Source organism: Poecilia formosa, unplaced genomic scaffold (assembly GCF_000485575.1).
Source record: "Poecilia formosa unplaced genomic scaffold, Poecilia_formosa-5.1.2 Scaffold18, whole genome shotgun sequence".
Taxonomy (NCBI): Eukaryota; Metazoa; Chordata; class Actinopteri; order Cyprinodontiformes; family Poeciliidae; genus Poecilia; species Poecilia formosa.
In genome coordinates this window covers 157552-179818 of record NW_006799957.1, presented here as the reverse complement: position 1 = coordinate 179818, position 22267 = coordinate 157552, and the positions used below count along the sequence as shown (strand labels likewise).

General features: G+C 37.5%; 1 protein-coding gene across 1 annotated transcript; it reads right to left on the bottom strand.

The window, feature by feature from the left end:
• Window positions 1–20402, bottom strand: cers5 (ceramide synthase 5). Its single transcript, XM_007546839.2, has 10 exons — window positions 20051–20402; window positions 10680–10785; window positions 9590–9720; window positions 9437–9494; window positions 9294–9344; window positions 6476–6568; window positions 4381–4509; window positions 3661–3767; window positions 2721–2877; window positions 1–794 (listed from the first exon to the last, which is right to left on the bottom strand). The coding sequence occupies exons 1-10, from the start codon at window positions 20221–20223 to the stop codon at window positions 630–632; spliced, it is 1170 nt and encodes a 389-aa protein (XP_007546901.1). The 5' UTR covers window positions 20224–20402; the 3' UTR covers window positions 1–629.
• Between the last annotated feature and the right edge of the window lie 1865 nt (window positions 20403–22267).

Genomic DNA, 22267 nt, shown 5'->3' with positions numbered 1-22267 from the left:
ATTAAAAGAGACACCATCAAACAGAATATATTTGAACATACATTTTTACAAGCACTCAAGTAATCTTTTTCATGGTTCACATATACCTGGAGTTACCGGCTGTGAAAATCTCATACACGATTGGTCTTGGAAGAAGTAGTAAAAACAGTAAAATAGGTTACAAAGTAGCCAGACATTATTGAAAAGTAAGTCCACATCATTTTGCATAACTGCCAACTTCCTGTTACTCATTCAGCAGATTTTCTGTATTTCAGAGCTGATAAAAGCCCAGCTGTAACATGTTCATCTTTATTTGAGTGATACCTGCTGTGGAATGGTGGCACTGTGCAAACTGTTGTAAATAAACCCTTCAGGATAAAAATAACTAAGTTCCTCTGACCAATAAAACTGGGAGAGAACATTCAAACTAACCAATCTCTGCAGTCAAACTCATTAATCCCACCGCCTGGAAAAATAAGGCTACGCAAATCACATGATTCGATTTCCGCACAACGCTGTCAGTGTCTGCACATCCATCCACCGATTCACAAATCTGTGTGCTGTCAGTGTTAATATAAAGTGGGAGAGAGCCAAGCAGGTCAGGCAGACGTAGCTCTTTGGAGGCTGCAGGGGGCGCTGTCGGCTCCTCGTCACCAGCTACTGTGGTTCTGAGTCCGGGCTCTGGCTGCCGCACAATGGCCGTTGGTGCCGTTTTCTCCCTTTAGAGTGTGAGTGGAGGCCTTCCGGCCTTCAGTTGGGCCGTCAGGTTCTTCTTCAGAGCTGCTCTCAATGTCGCTACGGACATCGTTACACACCTTGGGGACAGAAGGCAGAATCCAGTATTAAAACTAATATGAAAAAATAGGCTAAGTATTACTACAATGTAAGTTTTCCTGCTGGTAGCCGTTTGTCTGACTTATTGTTTTATTTGCTGCATTAAGTTTTAAATAAATGTATGAAGTTCCCAAAAAATATATAATTTATATATAAAAAAAAGGACAATTTATAATTTAGAAATATATTTATTGATCTGCCCCCTAAAAAGACTTATTGGTTGAACTGCTCACAACACCCTTAATTGCCACAAGGGGGTGTTGTTGGACAATTTCAACAACACACTCCTGACTAATTGGAAACAGTTGGACATACCTGACGTTCATGACACCAAAACCACATTACTCATCATTTTACAACTCTCCTCCCACTGCAAGCGACACTACAGCCACACTTAATCTTGTTGGAACAAACAGGACAGATGAGATTAAGATCTGACAGAAAGTGCAGGGAGAGTGGATGGAAACTTACAGCCAAACACAGAGAGATGGCAAAGTTGTCAAGCAGACAGAGCAGATGTAGAGAAGTGAGAGAGCAGCGGAGTGGGAGGGCGGGGAGATGGGGGTCACTGGACAAAGATAGAGAGAAAGACAGGATCTCCCACTCTGATTCTGGAGAGGGGGGGGGTCATCTGCAGGGAGAACGAGACGAGAGTCAGGGGCAGATGGGAAAATACGGAGAGAGGGGGAGGCTACAAATCTATCACCAAAAATAGCCATCAGCTTTCTGTGGCAAGACGCAGATGGACAACTGGCAGTGGGACTTTTATCTGTGATACAGTTAGAGGAGCAAAAATTTATTTGACATGAAGTGTCAAATACAGTGAAGTGAAACTAACAGGTGGTGACAAGTCAGAACATAAGTACTGAGTTTAGAGCAGGGGTCTGCAACATTCATGATCTAAAGAGCCATTTTGTTCTCTAAACCATCTAGTGCAGCAAATGTCACATGATTTTGAAAAACTTATTTAGATAAATATCTACAATAGGAAACTTGTCATTTTTGAAGCTTCGTTTTCTTTTTCAGGCCTTCTGCAAGTTTTACCAACTCCAATAAGACTTTTTAAGAACATTTGAATGGAATTTAAGACCCGTATTACAACAGAAATGTACAAAATGTAATGGACATAAAAAGCTAGCCAGCAATTAGCAGCTAGTTAGCGCTGAGTTGAGTCACAGAAAGCAGAAAAGTTGTTGGTGTATGACTCAGAGTTTTGTGCAACAATAAGATCCGAAAGAAAAAACAAAACTAGATGGAATGAGATTCAATAGTCCTGCCACAACACAATTTAAGACCTGTGATTAAGATATTTAAGGCCAACTTATTGTTTTTCATTTAATTTAAGACATTTGAAGGCCTTACTTTTAAATATGTGAATTTAAGACTTCAAGAATGTGCGGAGACTCATTTTTTCTATTTTAATCGTTGAAAATAAAGATAAACATAAAATTTAGCAAAAACAGGATGGATAACCTTTTCCTGTGGGAAAAGGTTTTTTTTTTAAAAAAAAAAAAAAAAACAGATTCCAACCCAATGACAAAAAATAAAAAAGATATAAATGCATATTACTAATACGTTTAGTGTTAGTCTTTGTGGAATATTGTAGGAATAAACTGAAAAACTGTTAAAACCCAAAGTTTGTTATATCAAAATTTAGAAACAATAGCTGGTTCTTTTTAATTTTTAGCCAAAGTTATCAAGAGACATTTTGGAAGGTCCACTTGTGTCCCCAGAGCCATAGGTTGTAGACCCCTGGTCTGGACCGAATCCATTTAAGGTCAACAGATGTCACCAACCTCCTGGTTACTCAGATTTTCATAACAAAGCCACAAAAAACTGCTTTTGCTTTGGATTTGACAAACAGTAGAAAAAAACAATCAAATTCAAACTTTTGAAGCTGATCTCACCTTTCCTCGCATAATAGCTTTGAAAGCTATGCGGAATATGAGGTAAGCCCAGAAGACGTGCATCACTTGGAGGAGAAGCAGCAAGACATTGAAGACCCACCAGGACGGGTAGGGTCCAATGATGGCCCAACTCTCAAACATAGTAGAGTTCAGGACCCTGGAAACTCAGAAAGACAATCCATTATACAGAAAAAGAACACCTAGGAAAGACAGACCCGTCTCCCCCCCGGAAAGGTTTGGATTTCAGTCCAGGTAGCTTCACCACTCATTCATTCACACCAAGACACTGAATATAGCTGCTCAGGTTACTTCTGCCAATGACAGGTTCCCTATTGTTGGACTCTGTGGAGGCAGAGCTGCAACTTTTAGTGCTCTGTCGAGGAAACGCAATCATCTAAAAAGCCTTTGTAGCTAACGGTCAACCCGAATCTAAGCGTGTTTTTACACCTGATAGTTCAGTAGACTTATTTCAAAAGGGGACCAAAGTTGCAGTATTTGTTAAAGTTTCAGCTGGTGCGATTCACCCCCCTCGCCTGTGGGGGCGCTGCACCAAGAACTGCTGAAGAAAACATGAGCTCAACATCCTTCAAAATATCCTAATGAGTGTCGTCATATGTTAGAGGGCAGGATTTCTCGATTTCTCATTCACACCACCTCAAACAAACCGGACTTTCTAGGCCAATGGACTGGAGTTCGGTTAAAGTGGACTAAAGGCTGAGGCTGGTGTGAACGCAGCCTCAGAGCTCTGACCAAGAAATTCAATGATATGTTGCTTAAATTTTATCGTTCCCTGAAATCCAAAGGCTCAAACCAAACAAAAAATCTCCAAAATGGTTTCCCAAAAAGTGTTTCATGTTCTTGTGAAACTCCAAACCATTGTTCACGAATGTGTCACTAAAACCAAACCAAATATTAAGTTTGAGTGGCTGAAAATACTCACCATACTGGAAATATAACAAGCCGTGTGATAAAGAACACCACACTGAACACAATGAAGAGGGAGTCACACAACCGCTGGTATTTGCTGTAGTTTGCCATCTTGGCTGCCTGTTGGAGAACAAAGACGACAGAAATCAAACATTATGATAAGATGGTAAGGAATGTTACAAGAGGTTACAAAAATATACATACAAAAATACAAGAGGTTTTAAAAATATGCAGTCAGGGTGAATTCCAGTTGAGACATAAACAACTCAGAACTCATAGTTATTGGAAGCTGAAAAGTACCTGACACCACATACACAAATATCTAAAACAAACAAACTCCACTTTGGTCCATCTACCAAAACGATATTATTGTGCAACTTGTGGTTTCTTCAAATGCAACTTTGTAAATGTGCAGTAATTTGTTGCTTCTATTCCTTTTTTTCTGGCAGATTTTTATGTAAACATGCAGGAAATGTTTCAGGACTCCAGAGGGTTGAAGTGACTCATTTTTCCCAAGACATTCACACGTGTCATATGCTCGATCACATTATCATACAAAAGAAACCACTTATAGTGAGCTACAAAGGTAAATGAAAAAAAACTAAAAGTAATATTTTTACTATATGTAGTTACTAGAACTACACATATGATGCTTATTTGTGATGAGATGTAAGCAGAGACCATTATTTATCATCTCAGGAGTGTTTCCAGATCGTTTATGATCATTACTGACCTCCAGCAGGAAGTCGGAGGCATCGTGGACACACAGCACCAGGCTCCCCACGCGAGCCATGTTGTTGGCGTAAGAAAAGCTAATGAGGCTCACTGTTGCTAGGTGATGGATGAACATGATGAGGAAGTCCTGAGAATAAAACAGGGAGGAGACAGTGATCATTGTTCAGGGTCACAGAACACACACACATTTCTATATACGCTGACTGCAGCTAGATGTGAGAAAAACCCAAAAGAACTGATGCAGAATTACTGAATCACAAGACAAACCAAAACGAGGTTACATTTCTGACTAACTGACCTCAAACCATAGAGGACAGAGAGGATGTGTTGATGGGTTATGGTTGGGGGATTTCTTTAATGCTCCACATACATGACAGAGTGTTGCTCTTTGAACTGATGGTGGATGGCTTCAAACACAAATTTAAATTCAGATTTAAATATTAATGGTGTCATCAACTATTACAATTTGATCTAAAGGCGCCCTTACAGAGACCAAGAAACAGATATTTACAAAAATATGCAACAAAAAAAGAAAATCAGTTAATACTAAAATTAAAGAAATACATAATTGGATAATATATTGAATAAAAATTATTCTTATGTTTGGTAAAGTGGTTAAAAACTGTTTAAAGTATGAATGTCTTCATCATATTTAGGGGTGCACCGATCACAGTTTCCAGCTGATCACTGACCTGCTAATCGAGATTTTTTTTTTCGTCAGAAAAGTTTCTAAGTTAGATATTGGTAAAAATGAGGTGATTATTGATCACCACAAAACATGCAGACAGACGTGACCAGGTCTGACAGACAGTCTTCTCACAGCAGAGCAAAGTAGGACAGTGGCCGATTTTCAGACCTTAACAGATGTACATACATTTTGGTTTCACATACGACAAGAATCGGCCAATAACCCAGATTTAAGAAAATAGAGGCCAGGCGATTGTTGTATTTGTGTTTATTCTTGTTTTTAATTTGTATTGTTTTATTATTTATTTATTTATCCATTTTTGTTTTTTATCTCCTTGTAACTGTTCACCACTATATAAAGAAATAAAGTTATTATTATTATTACTAAGATCGGTGATCAGTCACAAAACGGCAATCAATGCATCCATTGTTCACATCTTTTGTAAAGTGACTAAAAATGTTTACAAATGTCTTCATCATAATCATTTCAAAGACAAAGAGGAGAAGGGTACAACTTAATGTGATTAAATGTTATTTTTAGACTCGTGCCTCTGACAAAACAGCCGAGTAATCGTGTTATTACACCCACAAGCAGTGACTTAAGAGCATGGCGTAAACAAACGACGCACATTTTGGAAGTTTAGGCAAGTAATCCTACACAAAACTAAGAAACAATAATAGAAATATAACATCCATAATTACCTGGAGTTTGTAAGATACTCATATCAGAATCATTTTACATGGGAATAAATTTTAGTTTAAATATCTACACATCAAATTTATGATTTAAACAAACATTAAACAAATAGTGAAGAGGGGATTTTAGAATTTCCCACAACAATAAAGGATGTTGACATAAAAATAAACATCTAATCAAGAAACTCCCTAAGCAGATGTTGTAGCTGCTTCCTCTGAGCATCCAGTAACAAACGAGAGTTACAGCAGCGAACCAGCAAATAAAACCAAGCTAAACAAAATTACAATTCAAGAATCTGCTGCAGAAAACATCTAGAGCTCTGGCATTCGGAGGAATTTCTGCAATTCTAACAGAGTCAGGGCTGCTTCATCCTGCAATCACATGACGCACTGAAAACACAGAGCATTCACAGACCGAGCGCTACGAGTCTCACCACGCCCCTTTAGAGGGGAAAAAACCCACATGTGACCTCACATCTAAAGCTAACCTAACACAGAAACTATAAAACACACTTTGAAGTCTCCCAGCACACCATAATGCTAGCATATACAGCTGAAGGGGAAAAAAGTGCACTCTTTCATGCATTCTCTGCGCCTGCTAAAGGAGGAACAATAGACATATTGACAAATGTCTAGCAGGGAGTGGCCCCTGGAGAGGACCTTCTGCAGTCTGACCTGACAGGCAGATACTCAACCTGAGTTACACTCACCTTCCGTTTAATGTCCGTGAACTGGGAAAACATGAGTGACCAGTAGAAAGCCAGCTCAGTCACATAGTAGTGATAAAGACCTGGGGTCATGACCTGGAGAGACAGAGAGCAGAGGTCAGAGAGCCGATCTGAAAGCAGCTCCAGCTGGTTTTACTGGGTTCTGCAGAAAAACAAACTACACTCAATGCACCTTTTTTATTTAGCAAAATCACAAAAACAGTTAGGAATAAATGCTTCAAAATATATAGAGGATAATCTGACAATTCCTTTAAAACTGCTATGTCTGTAATAGAACCTGCAGCACAGTTTCCTGGTTTTATTCCCTAAAGCAAATTCGGCCTTCTGTAGCGTTATATAATAACTAGAGCCTTCAAAATAGCAGTTGTGAGCTTAAATGTTATTTTTATCATTCAAATCACAGCAGTTTTTAATATGTTTGCTGCTAAATTACATTAATCCTCTTTTCACAATTTTACGATAGAAAAAATTAAACGCAAAATCAGATTTTTGTGGGTTTTTTTGCAGGCATGCAAAGTTGTGCGTTTATTACAAATTTTCCGCAAGAACAGTCAAAAACATCGGGTTTCAGTTACTAACTCCCACCTGCAGGTGGCAGTATTTATTACTTCAACTACACTGCTGCCTCAGCCTTGACATAAAGTTACAGTCCATATGGTGAGTAACAAAAAAAATCATATTTACAGTAGTACACAAGCGGAAATATTGCAAAATATGTTGCATGTGTTTCTAACCACAAAATCAGTGATTTTAATTGCAAAACAAAAGAATCACAAAAACAATTTCATTTTAAAAAGTGTGTATTGAATGCAATCAGGTATTGATTAATATTTTCACAGTTTGCTAATAGGTTTTATCAATACATTCTGGTACAAGCAACCTTTTAAGAACATTCCTGATTTTAATATTTAATCAAAATGAAAATGAGTTCGACGCCTCAGAGGAATCAGTAGGTCATCAGTTTTAGCCCAGAAAAACCCGACCGTTGCATTTCTAAGGATTTATAACCATTTAACTCCTCCCCCGTTCACAATAAAACTAGTTTCTTGCTTAAAGTGTAGCGACCCATTGTTGTGAAGCAAATATATGAATCTGGTTCATTCAGATTCATTTCAGTTCAGAGGAGTGAAGGTCAGTCATTAAACATGCGCAGATGCCCTAGGCGGGAGACAGGGTAGCACAATAACATTTTTCCGACATCTTGCGGTTTACATCGCCATAAAGCCCAACCCTAATGGCCCTACTGAGTGATAAGCAGCAACACAACCATCAGCCACGAACGCTGATGATGTTGATTCAGCACAAAAACACAAAGAAATAGAGATTTCTGCCCAGTACAAGATTCAGTGCAGAGAATCTGGTCTTTTTTGCTGTTTCGTTCATCCTACCCGAGGCAGAAACAAGCAGTTTTAATCTCATCCAAAGGGAAACAACAGGAACATGTCTGAAAGTTGCCTGACTGCATTTCATGAGAGTGGCATGTATTCAAGGAGAGGCAGTGGAGTGAAGGTAAGCAGATAAAGCTGTTCCAGTCTGATGGCTGGTTGCTCAGATGTGTGATAGTGGTGAAACTTTATTTAGAACGGTATGGGAGGAGAAAAAGGTCAATACTAAACCCATCAGAAAAGACGAATTTAAGACTTTTTAAAGCTGTGGGGACACCCTGGATTCGTCTCGTTTTTTATGAGAGTCCCAAGACGAGTAGCAAGTCAGAGAAACGCTGGCTGAGTTATTTAAATGGAATGTTTTTATTAGTTTGCACTTTCTGTTTATATAAACTTTTGCTTATTTTCCCTGTCTGAGCCTAATGATTAATACTTTATGAAAGGCAATTTTGTTAAGAGACTTGTTTTTTTTTTTTGGGGGGGGGATATTTCAAAAGTCTTCTAGTTCCAGTGTCCTTTAGAAATTAAAGTTAATTGATTTTGAGAAGGTGTATTTACATTATTAGGTTGTTTTGAGATCATTTTCAACTAATATGATAATGGCATAATAATGGAAGTACACTTGGGTTTCTCACAATTACAAATTTTACTGGACAATAAATTGTTCCAAAACTTATTGCAAAAAACCAATAAATAATGTTGTTTTGAGACCATTTTCAAATAATATAGTGATGTCATGATAATGCAAATTTGGCCCCTCAAAGACAAATAAACTGTAATTTAGAACAGAAAACTCCACAGTGCAACTGGTAGACATTTTAAATATCCAAAATAAAACAACAACCAAAAACATAAATAAAAAGGAAAGAAAACACACAACCGAAACCAAGAATAAAATGATTATAAAGAATCTTAACAAAATTGCCCTTCAAAAAATATAAATCAGAATGGAAATAATTGTGTTCATCTTGATTAATCGGCTTAGTGACAGGCCTATTCAATCAGTGCATCAAATGAACTAAATGTTTACATCATTTGATACAATAACAAACGATCCCTAGAGGGCAAATAGAAGATATTTGTAATGTGTTTTGACTCTTTAGTCTAAACTACATTCACACAGTCCTAGTTATACACATCTACCCACTGAGCTCCGTGGAAACACACACACACACACGCACACACACACACACACACACACACACACACACACACACACACAGGAGAACTGGTGTGTATCTGAGGAAATGTGGCCTGTTATCCTCCCATGTTGTTTCGACATCAGAAGCCAGAGACTGAACCAGACATCTTTTTATGGGTAAACAGCAACTAAGCCTCTGAGTCACAACACAGCTGATGTCTAGTCCTACAAAATATTGGACTAATATGGTTAACATGTGAGAGCTGCATCCTACCTGATAGGGGTAACCGTACCAACAATGGCGCGTATCCCACATCCACGGACACTGGAGGCAGAAAAACAGTAAAATCAGAAAACAGAAGCTTGTAATGCTGGATTAACAATGGATTTATAACGGCATCAAAGTCGGTGAGCTACCTGCCACAGAAACTGGAACCCATAAATAAATATCCCCAAATAAAATGAAAACCTCCACCTAGAAACCAAAACAGAGAAAAAAAAAACCCCATTAAAATCCACCAACGCATTTAAACAGGAACACGCCTCCACTCTAGTTAGCGTTAAACCTACATGCTCTCGCAGAACTTGGTGTGTGTGCTGGGTTTATCCTGATTCCTGCGGTGCCTGAACCAACGCTGGACTTTTCGCACCTCCCAGTCCAGCTGCTTAGACAGGCCATCCAGATGCCGCGAGTCTGGATTCTGTCACCAGAGGGTGGAAAAAACAACAATGAAATTAGTGTGGAATGAGGAGTTTGGGCTAAAAAAAAGGAGGAAAGAAGCAGAGAAAGGAGAATGGAGGGACATTATTGAACTACTGAATGTACTGGTAGTTCATAATGTGTCTCAGAGTTTATATTAGGATCCTTTCTTTGTTCCTCAGAGGAAAACCTTTAGTGTATCAGCAGCAAAGTGAAGGGGAAATAGAGGCACATTAAAAATAGATATATTATACAAATATACACAAAAAATCTATACAGGTATGATGTACGGCTGAAATGATTAATCAAAACATAAAAACATGTTTTTATGTTTTAATAGACAAGGAAATTTGTCCTTTTTTGACAGAAAAATAATTTTTCTGTAAAAAACAAATGCATACTTTGATGTATTTAAATATTTTGTAAAAAAAAGGCTTAAGTGGTTCAATGAAAAATCTACAGAATGTGCCCATATTTTATCCGATTAATCGTCAGAATAATCAATAACTAAAATAATTGTTGGTTGCAGTCCATAATATGATGATTATGCAGTTCAAACAGTTTTTAAAAATAATCTGAAACAGATGTTCTGAACTGATTAAATTGAATGTAATCAGTAAATAGCAAAGCCATAACTAAGTTTTTTCTATATTATTTTAAGCTACCAAGGAAACGGAGGTGTTACAGCTAGTTTAAGTTTAGTTTATTATTGGAATGAAACTTTATTTTTGTTTTCTAGATATTAATTTAATGTTCTGTTTATTTTACTCATACATTTCATCTGAAAAGACCATGCTGTAGGAAGTAATTTGATTAACAAAAACTAAGTTAAATAACTTATTTAAAACCAGAAGCCTCATCAGCATAAAGGGAAGAGGAAAATTACACAAATTATAAACGGAACTGCAGATTTGAGAGCTTGAATTGCACCAGGCTCTTCTTCTGAATCCAGAAACCAACCTTAGTGATGGAGGTGAACACCTTCTCCAGCACCGCGTTGGGCTGTGCTCTCCTTCCAGCGCCTGGGTGGATGTGGAGACCTCGGGCGCAGGCACTGGCGATAAATCTGTGACATAAACCAGAAACAAAAGGTCCCTGGCTGTTTGTAAAACATGCAAACAGAACTTAATACCCACATCACTGCTTGACTTTCATTCAACGAGGAAGGGATGTTAATTTGCCTTGAATCAGGGAAGTTGTGCTTTGAGGATTTGACTACACAACCTGAAATAAACATCCAGCAGCTGAGCTCATGTGCAGCTGGAATACGGTTGGATATTCTTTCCAAGCTTAACGCTGATCATATTTATTTTTGATCAAGACATTATTGTTCTAAGCTGAATGCAGTGGGAAAGTTTAACAGTAAAAGACAGAAGTCAAACAGAGACAGACTTTGGTCTCAGAGTGAGATTCTTGCAGCAGAACAGCAGACAGAACAGAAACAGGCGAGTATAGTTAATGAAGCAGGACAGCTGAAGAAACAAGCTTCGTTAAAACTGAAATGAAACAATTTTCACTGCAAAACAAGATGCGTTATAAAAAACTTCAACATTTGCAATGCTCACCTCTTTTTATGACACAATCTGCAGTTAGACTTCTTTAAGTGGAGACTTAATTTTAATGACAAAAATATATCCGTTCTTTTCTTTTTACGTTAAAAGATGAACGTTTGAAAACATTTTATTTGTGTGAACTCTTCTGGAGGATTTTCCAGCAGGATGTTGGTTGATTTAACAATCAAATTATTCTCAGGCCGCCCTCACGTTATATTTAGACAAATCCTTTAAGGCGTACTCAGTCACTGATTTGCCTTATCTTGTCTCTGAAAAATGCAAAAGAATATTATAATTTAGTGAAAACTAAAGCTTGCACAGCAGAGTTTTTCCATTTTGTTTTCACAGGACTCTGAAAAGAAGATACCAAATGAAAATCACTTTGCACAGCACAAAGCAAGAAGTCATAAAATGATCAAATGTGATTTCTTTTTTCTCCCTTAATTTGTGTAGCATGTGTAACCGTTCAAAAGAGAAATAAATTAAAGTGGGTGTTCTGGTTTTTCATTTTTTGCAATAACCTGCTTGGTAAAAGTGACTCCTAAATGCTGCTGGGTTTAAACTTTGTCTGGGATCCAGTTTGTTCACCAAACACTGACATTCTACTCTATTATAGCACTCATTTATTTTACCAGTTACATTTTGCAATTTTGAAAAAAAAAATCATATTAATCAGTTTGCTATTCAATTATTAATTGGTTAATATATATAAACAAAATCAACAGATTAGCCCTAAACTGTACTGATTTTGACTCCAGCAGAAAAGACGAATGCTGTGTTATTGCATTCTATCCAAGAAAATATTTTTTTCTTATTTAAAAGAGCAACTGAATTATTTATTTGCATGTTTAAACATATATCTAATATTTTATAAAATAAGCTTAAGTGGTTAAATGAAAAGTCTGCAGAACATGCAAAACTTTTATCCGATTAATCGCCAGAATAATTGACTACTAAAATAATTGTTAGCTGCAGCGCTGTAATTTCCAGCACCTGATCTGCACAATGCAAACCTGCCGCAGGCTTTGCTGCATGATGAGAAAAATCAGAGGGAACCAAAAATATTTGCCGTTAAAATGACGTCAAGTTACTTCTTACACTTCTGGTCCTTCCCATTTTTACTGTCACTCATATTACAAGAACTTGATTTGTTCATTTTGTCCTCAGGTAACTTTCAAAGCAAAAATGACAAACATGCGCATAAAAAGCAGCGGTTTAGGTAACTGTTACACATGTCAAGCTGCAGAACGGGTTCCACCTATAACCATTAAAAGTTGAAGGTTACAAATCACCTGTTTGGGATTTCTATGCATTAAAAAAAGATTAAAATACTCCTGGTTTGTCAAGTTAATGTTGACTGCAGTTTGAGTCCATGAAATGAATAAAATGCCTCAGCTGTGTAACATACCGATAACTCAAGGTGCAAAACAAAACAAAACCATTTTTGTAGAGACGGTAGGTTGGACAGATGGGTTTCACTGTTATGACGATGTTAAACATTACTCAGAGCAATCCACGTTTTACTGTTCAAAGCTTTAACAAGCACAGTCCACCATGCAGCTATCGTGTTTGACGTTTTGATCCACGTATAAGCTCCATCGCGATAAGGTGCTGAACGGGATGAATTGTGCAAGTCTGATTCACCCTGAACTGGCACCACAAGTTAGCTTTCCAACAATCTCAATTAAATTGTTACTCAATCCCGTGGATGAGCTCAGCGATGGGCAACAACCTCGACTCTTGTCTGGACAGGTCCTTCACATTTCTGAAAAGAACAAAGATGACTTAAGCATAAATCCGATGGAAGTTGAAGCACGCAGCCCTAATAAGCAGAAGGCAGCAGCAGGAGGAGGAAACTAAAAAAGACATAAGTTAATCTATTTATGTCAAATGTCCAAACATCCCTGCTCCTTCTCAGAAACTGACCCCCACCAACATACACAACGGCTGTGACCAACCGAGAGGCTTGGTGTGGTCTGTTTACACGGACGCTACCCCGACACTGGGACACTTTCCAGTTTGACAGCTTGGCTCAATTCATATCCCACAATTTCATTTTTTAATCAAGTTCATCTGACTTTTAAAATGTTTCTACCCAGATTCTACATTTCCAGAAGTTATAAAATACACCGCAACAGGTGCCTGAACATGGTTCGGGAAAAGTGTTGAAATGCACAACATTTCCATTCTGTTTTAAGTATATACACTCACTTCCTGGATAAGGTGAAAAACCTGCTGAAAGATGAGGAAACGTAGCAGGCAAAAGAAGTCTGCAGACGTGTAATCTCAGTTCGAAACCCATGACACGGCTTATTAGAGCATGTACACACAAGGAAGCTTGGCTGTGCACATCTACAAAGTCAGAGCCAGGAGCAAAGCAATGATTAAGATCAAACTAGAATGAACTGGCAGAGAGGAAGGGGGGCTGCGCACAGATATATTTTAAGGAGCAAAATCCCTGCACACGAAATGGGAATTTACTTAATAAACCAAGAACACAATGCATATCAGGGACAAATATCAGGAATTAATCTTTAAGTATACAGACACAAATAAACAGTCATTTCCTGAAAGAACACACTCAGAGTAGCATTTAAGCCAAAGTTGTACAAAAAAAATACACATTCTGCATTTAAGATAAAAAATAAAACTTTGTCTGTAAATCTGTTCAACCCAGAACTCAAAGTTTTAGCTTCACCTGATTTAAATTCTGTAATAAAAATCTTTTATTAAGCAACTTTTACTATCCAGTTATTAATTAGTTAATCCAAAACGTAGTTAACAGATCAGCCCTACACTGATTAGGCAGAAAAGAATGAGCTTTTCACATGTTGGTGTTGGAAGTATTGTTCTAGCTGCATCCTTCCTACAAATGATCAAACGTTCACTAAAGGAATGCTATATTGTTGCATTTTGGGCATTAAAATAAAAAAATGAATTATTTGTTCACTTGCATCTTTTAATGCACTTCTAATATTTTATAAAAATGGCTTTAAGTGGCTAAATGAAAAATGTGCAGAATGTGTCACTTTTTGTTTATCATTATTCACCAGGATACCTTCATTGACTTCTAGAATAATCATTAGTTGCAGCCCAAGTGAAACTCAAAATCTTAATGAATGTTGTGCAACCACTTTCAGACGGAGGGAGATGGATACTGGTTTTCTGTTTTCCTGGCTGTTCTTTCATAAACATGTTTCGCTGCATCGTTCCAGACTCAAAGGCCTCCACCTAGTCGAACCTGTTCTGATGCACTGTGCCTGACGACTCAGTGGCGTGACTCTCACCTGTCGGCTCATAGGTGCAACAAACCTGACCCTCCCAAACTGCACTCTGCAAAACAGAAAGGCCACAACCGACTCGGCTCCAACAAGTTGCATCAAGGGGTCTAATGTTACACTCGCGGCTCACTCCACATGACGGAAAACTGAGTTTTGAGAGCAATGCTGAAGAGAAACAAAACTTTTTACACTATGTTTGCTCACTGCTGCAGGACTGGTGGTAAAGTACTTTAACAGCCTAAACTGTAAATGTTGTGCTTAACTATAAGAGACAATAAGGAGGTGGAATCAAAGTGTTGTTTCCATCAGTTAAAGATTCACTGTGGGTGTTACTCTGACAAAGCTGCTGAAGGCAATAAAATTTATATGCACTGTTGATGCTGTGTGTGCTGTTCAAAGGTTAGATACCGAGAACTGGGCGGATGAAAGAATAACAATTACTACGATGTAAGGAACTTGGATTCTGTCGCGTTAACTTCCTAAAACAGTTCAAGCACCTGACGTCACTGGAAGAGAGGCTCTGGACTCTATTAATGCAGGTGAATAAGCATATTTTTATGTGTGCATGTAGGGCTGAAACAATTAATCAGATTAAGAGATTATTTATATAATCGTTAACTGATCAATTGTCAACTGGAGTATACAGACTCAAAAAAATGGCATTTGCTGAAAGCACAGCACAGTCAGAGCAGTGATTAAGCCAAAAACACACAAAAAATGTACATAATGTACCTTCACCTGACTCAAATTCTGTAACAAAAAAATCTATTATTAAGCACCTTTTGCTGTCAAATATGATGTCAATCAAAAAGATATAGATTAGCCCTACACTGGAACATGTCAATTAGATCAGAAAGGAGCTTTTCACATGTTGATGTTAAAAATATTTTTAACATCGTTTGCTTCAAATGATAAAGGAATGCTATTTTATTGCATTTTAGACATAAAATCTTTATTTTCCTAAAAAAGAACTGAATTATATGTTTTGTTTTCATTGCCTTTTTAATGTATGCAAAACACTATAAAAAGGCTTAAATTGCTAAATAAAAAAATCCCCACTAGGTTTTTTAATCTGATTAATAAATTAATCAAATTAATCGATTCCTACAATACCTTTTAGCTGAAGCCCTACAGTGTAGAGAAGTTAATTCAAGTAGAAAGAGCTGAGCTTTCCACATGTTGATGTTAGAAGTATTTGTTAGCTGCAGAGGTTTTCTTTGCTACAAGCTGTCAAGCGGACACTAATGAAATGTTATTAGTTATTGTTATTTAGATAATGAAATGTCGAAACTCAGTTATTTATTTGCACTTTTAATGTATTTCAAAAAATAGTGTAAAAAAAAAAAAAATTGGCTGGATAAAAAAATCTGCACAACGTGCCAGGCTTTTTATCCAATTAATTGTTTGAATAATTGCAAGAATAACTGATTACTAAATAAACATTAGCTGGAGCCCAACATTGCATTCATGTTAATTCAAGCAGAAATGTCTGAGCTTTTCACAAGCCTGAAGTACTTTTTCCAGCTGCAGATGCATTCTGTGCTACTGATAAAGCGTACACTAATGAATGTTAGAAATGTTTACTTTCCTACTTAAAAAGAAACTGAAATTATTTGTTTATTGTATTTTTAATGTATTTAGCCTTTTGCATAAATAATGACTTACATGGTTAAATGAAAAATCTGCGGAACATTTTTTATCCAATAAACTGATTAATCGTTAAAGTAATTGGTAGCCAACAGCAGGATGCCTTATGTTCTCTGTAGAGTGTCGTGTAGCAACCGAAGCTGTGCTGTCATGTATTCTGCTGATGAATAAATGAATGAATGAAGGAATGAATGAGTCAGTTTGATCTCTGAGGTGTCGGGCGTCAACAGAGAGTGATCGCTCTCTGATAACACTCTCCTTGAACACACCTTCACATCAGGAGTCTGGCAGCTCTGGCACCTGAGACAGATGGCAAACAGCCAGGTGCATCTTACTGAACACTTGAACATCTCGGTCCTTTTACGCCTCTAATATCTGATCGCTTCTTATTTACAGTCACTTGACCACGACTGGATTGAAGCAGATAAAGGCACAAATAATGCCGTTGGCGCTACCTGCATAACACCGGCGTTACAGCGATGTTTAAAAACCTGGACCATGTCAATCTGCCCTACCTGTTGTGCATAAGAGCTTAGAGGAGCTCCGGTTAGTTCCTGGATGTTTCTATATATAATTTGCAAAAAGCAGAAAAGAACTTCCTGGTGTAGGTGTATGTTTGTTGTCACACCACTAGCTAAAACAGAAATTCAGTACTATGGGTAGAAACCCATTGACACTTTTTTGGTTCATCTTCATTTCCACCTGAATGAGTGGTTTGACCCCCAACATGGCAGCAGAGGTTTGAATGAGAGCAAAGATCCTGGAAACGGTTTTAGGAAAATTTACATTTTGAACTAAGTGGAAAATGAGCAATGCAGGAAACAACTGGATCAAAGGTTACATAACATTTAAAGGTTAATGTTTGTTCCTTATTTCAATACTCATATATTCAACCAAATGTGTCCGATCCATGAAAGCCAATCTATTCAGTTTAATTCTACACTTCATGCTCTGAGTGACGTCACGCTTTCTCATTTCATACATCATATTTAGTTTTGAACCATTTGACAAAGATAGTCAACCTATTGTTTTCATCAGTTTCAGTTTTTTTATTTTATATTGGCTCCTGTATTCCTAATCGCACTGACTGAACAAATTAAAGTTGTTTTTACATGTTTGACCAAGCTTGTGAAGTTACTGGAATATTGAAGTGTATTGTACTGGTGCAGAATTATAAATAAGTGTGTAATTTAGTACATTTAAGTATGTGGTCAAAAAAAGAAATACTTTCAGTCAATTCAGAGCCGTTTTTCTTTATAGAATCTGTATCAACCAATACTAAACCTCAAATATCAGTATCGGAAGTGAAAACATTGGATTGGTGCATCCTTAGTGTTTTTTTTGTTTTTTTTTTGCAGGACATTTGCATAACATATTTCTCTAACTTGTATCTTGTTTTCATAAAACATTACAAAGTATCAAAAAGTACAATAAGGGTGAAAATCTACATTTTCATTCAGAGCCTGACTGAAACTTTGTGTCAAAAAATTAAATTAAGGCGTCACAATTACGATCAGATACAATAGAAATTAGTCAAAAAACAAAAACTACCCGTGCAATAACTGGCCCTAATCTTGGTGAACGTTTTGTTCTTGTAGGACCTCTGACTTACTGTGCATGGCGTCAGGAGGCTTACAGCGGCTTCTTGGTGTCCTGTACCAGCATGATGGAGTTCTGTGGGTTGTGGTGTTTTCTCCTTAATCGGTTCAGTTAGATATGACGCATTCTATGGATGCTAGGAGTTTCTGGAAGCTGGGCCACTTATAATTATTAGTCATCTCATTTCCATGTACTTTACTTCTGAGGAGCCAGACTTTATTGTCCTCTTTTAAAGGGACCTTGAACAGTCGTTACTCAGTCTCCAAATATATGCAGATTAAGGACAGAAGTTAAAGTGTCAGGCTTAAAAATGATGTACATCAGATAATCAGAAAGTCTGTCATGTCTTTAATCAATAATAATAATAATAATAATAATAATAATAATAATAAACAAGTAGAGGTGGTGCAGTGACTGCAACTTTCATTATGATCACAGATTTTTTTTTTTTTAATTTTAAATTCTGGACTGCCAATACTGAATTTTTTGGTGCCTAAAATCATTAAGTTGGCAACAGTGAGGTGATTATTGTTAACTACACAGTGCAGATGTGACCTGGTGATCGGGCCTGTCTGTCAGGGGGAAAGTGGCTGATTTTTAGATTTGTTTCACATGTAAATATCGACCGATCGCTGATCAACCAAAATTAAGAAAATCAGGGATGTCAGTTCACCGCTAAAAAATATGATTCTGAAGACCAGAGACAAGGCCTGAAAGCTTCAGAAATAATTTTTTTGTTAGTAAAACGCAATTTAAATTTGTGAATTTGCGTTATTTTTTTCTATATTTTGTCAATTTTGCAAAAGCATTGTGGAACAAATTGTGCGTTACATCCATTTAAGTTGTCTGTAATGCATAGAAACATCCCTTGGGTTTAAGTGCATTTATAGCAAAAACGTTTCCCAAAAGTAGTCCAGAACTAGACTGAAAATGAATGGAAAAGTAGCCAGTGTCAGAGTCTAGAAAACACAAATAAGCCTCAATAAACAGTGTTCAAGACCCATTTAAATGTTTACAGTAATTTTGAGAGCAAAACAAATAAATAATGGAGAATTTCTGACTTTTACACAGAGCTATTCCTGTACCTAGCACTAACCAGCAGAGTGAAAGAAATATCTCACCTTTTTAGGTCAAAAGGCTTTTTCTATAATTTGCATAACAAAAATATCCACTGCATGCTTAAGCTACATCATGAATATAGGCAAAAAAATATATAAAATGCAACTAGTGAATGAAAAGTTGGTCTAATGCTGACCACCAAAAATAAAAAGAAAGTGGACAAGTTGTCAGATACTCTCTTGCACAACAACTAACCATGCTGATGACCAATGAAACCAAAGATTTTAGATTTTCTGTTATTAGTGGGTTTCCTGTTCCCGTTTGGGGAGCGTCAGTTTCCATCAGCATCGATCACCATCAGTTTTACACTTGATGCTGTTAAGTTTGACCTCTGTTGTCTGGTGAAACTGCTCCGTTCAGTTTTGAGACTGACTGAGTTTACAACACACACCTATAGATTCAGTAGACAGTCCTCAAAAAGCACGTGGAAAATGTTTTCTTAACTATAAAGTTAGCCTTTGAACAAGGCTTGGCTGGCAATAAAATGGTTAACGTCTCATTAGTGGAACTATAGTCAATACAACAAACCTTGGTTTGAAAATTAAGAAACCCTTCAGGTTCTTAGTTTTTTGGCAAACGCAGTAACAGACTGGCGTTCAAAAATGAAGGAAATTGTGGTGTGTGTGTGTGTGTGTGTGTGTTACTGAAAGTCTGTTACGAATCCACGAGGCTGGACAGACACAAGGACAGTGTCCTTGTATCGTAATCAGTCATAGTAGGCTCTGTCATAAGATGTGTAACTTCACATGTGATGTAAACTGGAGCAGCAGTGGCACTTCCTTTAATATGAATCAGTCGAAATCAACTTAAGACATGTGATAAGCAATAATAGTAATTATTTTCGAACTAAGAAAGTTTTTATTACACTTTATTTTATGTTATTTATTTATTGCCAACCGTCCGTAAGATAGTCTTTAAAAAGTGTGAAAAATATAATTTAGAGACAACACAACTGCTGTTATTTAACCTAAGATAATTAACGAATCTCTTATTTAACTTCCAGACAAAGATACTGGTCCTCCCACCTAGTTAGCTAATCCATCATCATCCGCTGATGGACAAAAAAACGCGCAACAGAACAACTTGGAGAGCTTTACTTTCCCCCCAACAAGCCGTTTTGGACAATACGAACCTTTCGAAGAGTATCCTGACAATAAAAATCCCGAGAGCCAGCGGTAAAGCAGCCAACAAGTGTCCAGCTTTGGGATACTCCACCCCGGGAGCGGGGTCCGCCAGATCCGCCCAGGTTACGTTGTGCGGTAGCCAGAACCTCTCGTTCCAGAACCAGGCTGAGAGAGCAGCCATTTTTCGCCGCTTTCCCGTCCCCGGATGCTCGGAGGAAAGTGGTTTCTCAACTGAAAGAGACGGCACGTTAACCTCGTTGAACGCCTCCACTTCCCTCCCAGCAACACTTGTTTGACTTGCTACACTCAACTTTACCGCACCGACATCAAGCCGGCCGCAGGACCCCTAAACTTCCGGCGAGGACTTTCAAATCAAGATGGGGCGTTTGGAAATCATTAAAATACGATCACATTTATTTTATTCATTACCATGATAGGTCGCGAGAGAAAGAGAACGGTAAAAGCACTACATTAATAAAAAAAGAAAAAATGAGCCCGCCTGAGGTAAAAAATCAAGCAAAGCTGCTATTAATGGTGCAATCCAGTTACCTCTAAAGTCAGAACTTGAAGCTGGAAGTGACGTCACACCCGAGTTAACGGCTCTGAGTGGGAAGTGTGGTTTGTGGCGGATTTTCGGGGTGTGTTGCAGATGTTTTTTGTCAAGCGACTTTTGACTAAAACTGGAGCGTAGCACCTACATTGTTGACACAACTCTACATATTAGATCTCGAAGTTAGTATTAAAAAAATTGTCCAATTATCCCGAAGTTCAGCCTTGGGGAGACATTCCAGTTTGTTTGTTTGTTTGTTTTTACTTAGAAATTGGAATTTAGGAGTTCTGGCTACAAATAGAACCCACCTTAAACATTACCAGGCAAGCCCAAATGAGAAGTTAGAGAAATAACTTTAACTCTTTTATTCAACTGAAAATGTATTCAACATGCTATAAATAATAAAGAAAACAATCATTAATATGATTGTGAAGTGAAGTAATGCATACACTGTCTCATTTGGTGAGCTATAATGCAAATTATGTTAAATGTAGTTTTTCACGGATGGATAGTATTAAGCAGTCCAGTGGTGCTCTGGTTGGCGGGAAGTGGGTCTCCCAAATTCAAATTCTGGTCAAGGCCTCATATAATCTTAAACTGGCACTGGGCAGCAGCCATATTTATTTTTACCCATAGTTTATTTTGTCACAGGTCTTCCATATATTCAAAAGTGAAGCATTATTATTATTATTATTATTATTATTATTATTATTATTATTTTGTTCTGAAGCTACCGCCGCCTATCTTCCGGTTGTGTTTGGGTGTTTGCGGCTAACTTTCCGGATCTTTTGCTGTCGCCCTGAGACGAGAACAAGAATTGAGGAAGTGAGGCGAGTCTCTCCTCCCGCTGAGGGGCTGGGGGCAGTGCATGCATGGATTCCTTCTCAGCTCACCTCAGTTTAACTCCGGCAGTCAAGCTGTTGTTATATTTTATGTTTTGAATTATTCAAATATGCGTGAGCAGCTTGTGTTATTTTTGATCCGCCTGATAAGTTATCTTTGCAGCTACTGTATTAAACTCATGAAAGGATGACTATGGGTTGTCGTAGACTATGATTGATGTGCTCGCACCCCCAAGTGGTCGAATTTTGTATTACAGCCAGAAATTGTAACGTATTCTGTTTGCATAATAAAAGTTAACATTTCCCGCCAAATGTGTAGTAGTAAATTGCTATTTTTATATAGAAATCTCACATATATTGAAATTGTACATACATTTTTTGAGATAAACAATGAGGGGAACATCCCTCTATTTCTGCTGACAAATGTGAGTGAGGCAGCTGCATTGCTGTCTGCTCTCTAATTATAGATGGACATTTGCTCCTCTGGGTTGGGTTATTATTAGAGATCTCACAGGGCACTTGACTCAGTAACTATTCGAGGGGTCATACAGAGAGAGACAGTTAAATAAGTGGCAACTGATTTTATCACCACAGTGAGCAAGAAAGATGCTAAATTATAGAATGATAATTAAAAAAACTACTCATGCTGAAATACATTTCCCTTTATCTGGCAATGTATGAATTAGGAGTCTTGCAACAAAGGCTATGTGAAGATCCATTGTCAAGGTTAGAGGAAATGAGCTGCCAATGACAAATGATTTGTGAAGACAGAAGAAGGATACTTTGATTGGAACCTCAAGGAACAATTGTCATTTGAAATACTCAAGGAGATT

Excerpts from the sequence above, each read along its gene's own strand:
- cers5 (XM_007546839.2), bottom strand. The coding sequence starts at position 20,223 with ATGGCTGCTCTCTCAGCCTGGTTCTGGAACGAGAGGTTCTGGCTACCG. Across the intron at positions 10,786-20,050 it reads GTCAGGATACTCTTCGAAAG|ATTTATCGCCAGTGCCTGCG; the intron begins GTTCGTATTGTC and ends TTTATGTCACAG. Across the intron at positions 9,495-9,589 it reads ACCAAGTTCTGCGAGAGCAT|GTGGAGGTTTTCATTTTATT; the intron begins GTAGGTTTAACG and ends TTTGGTTTCTAG.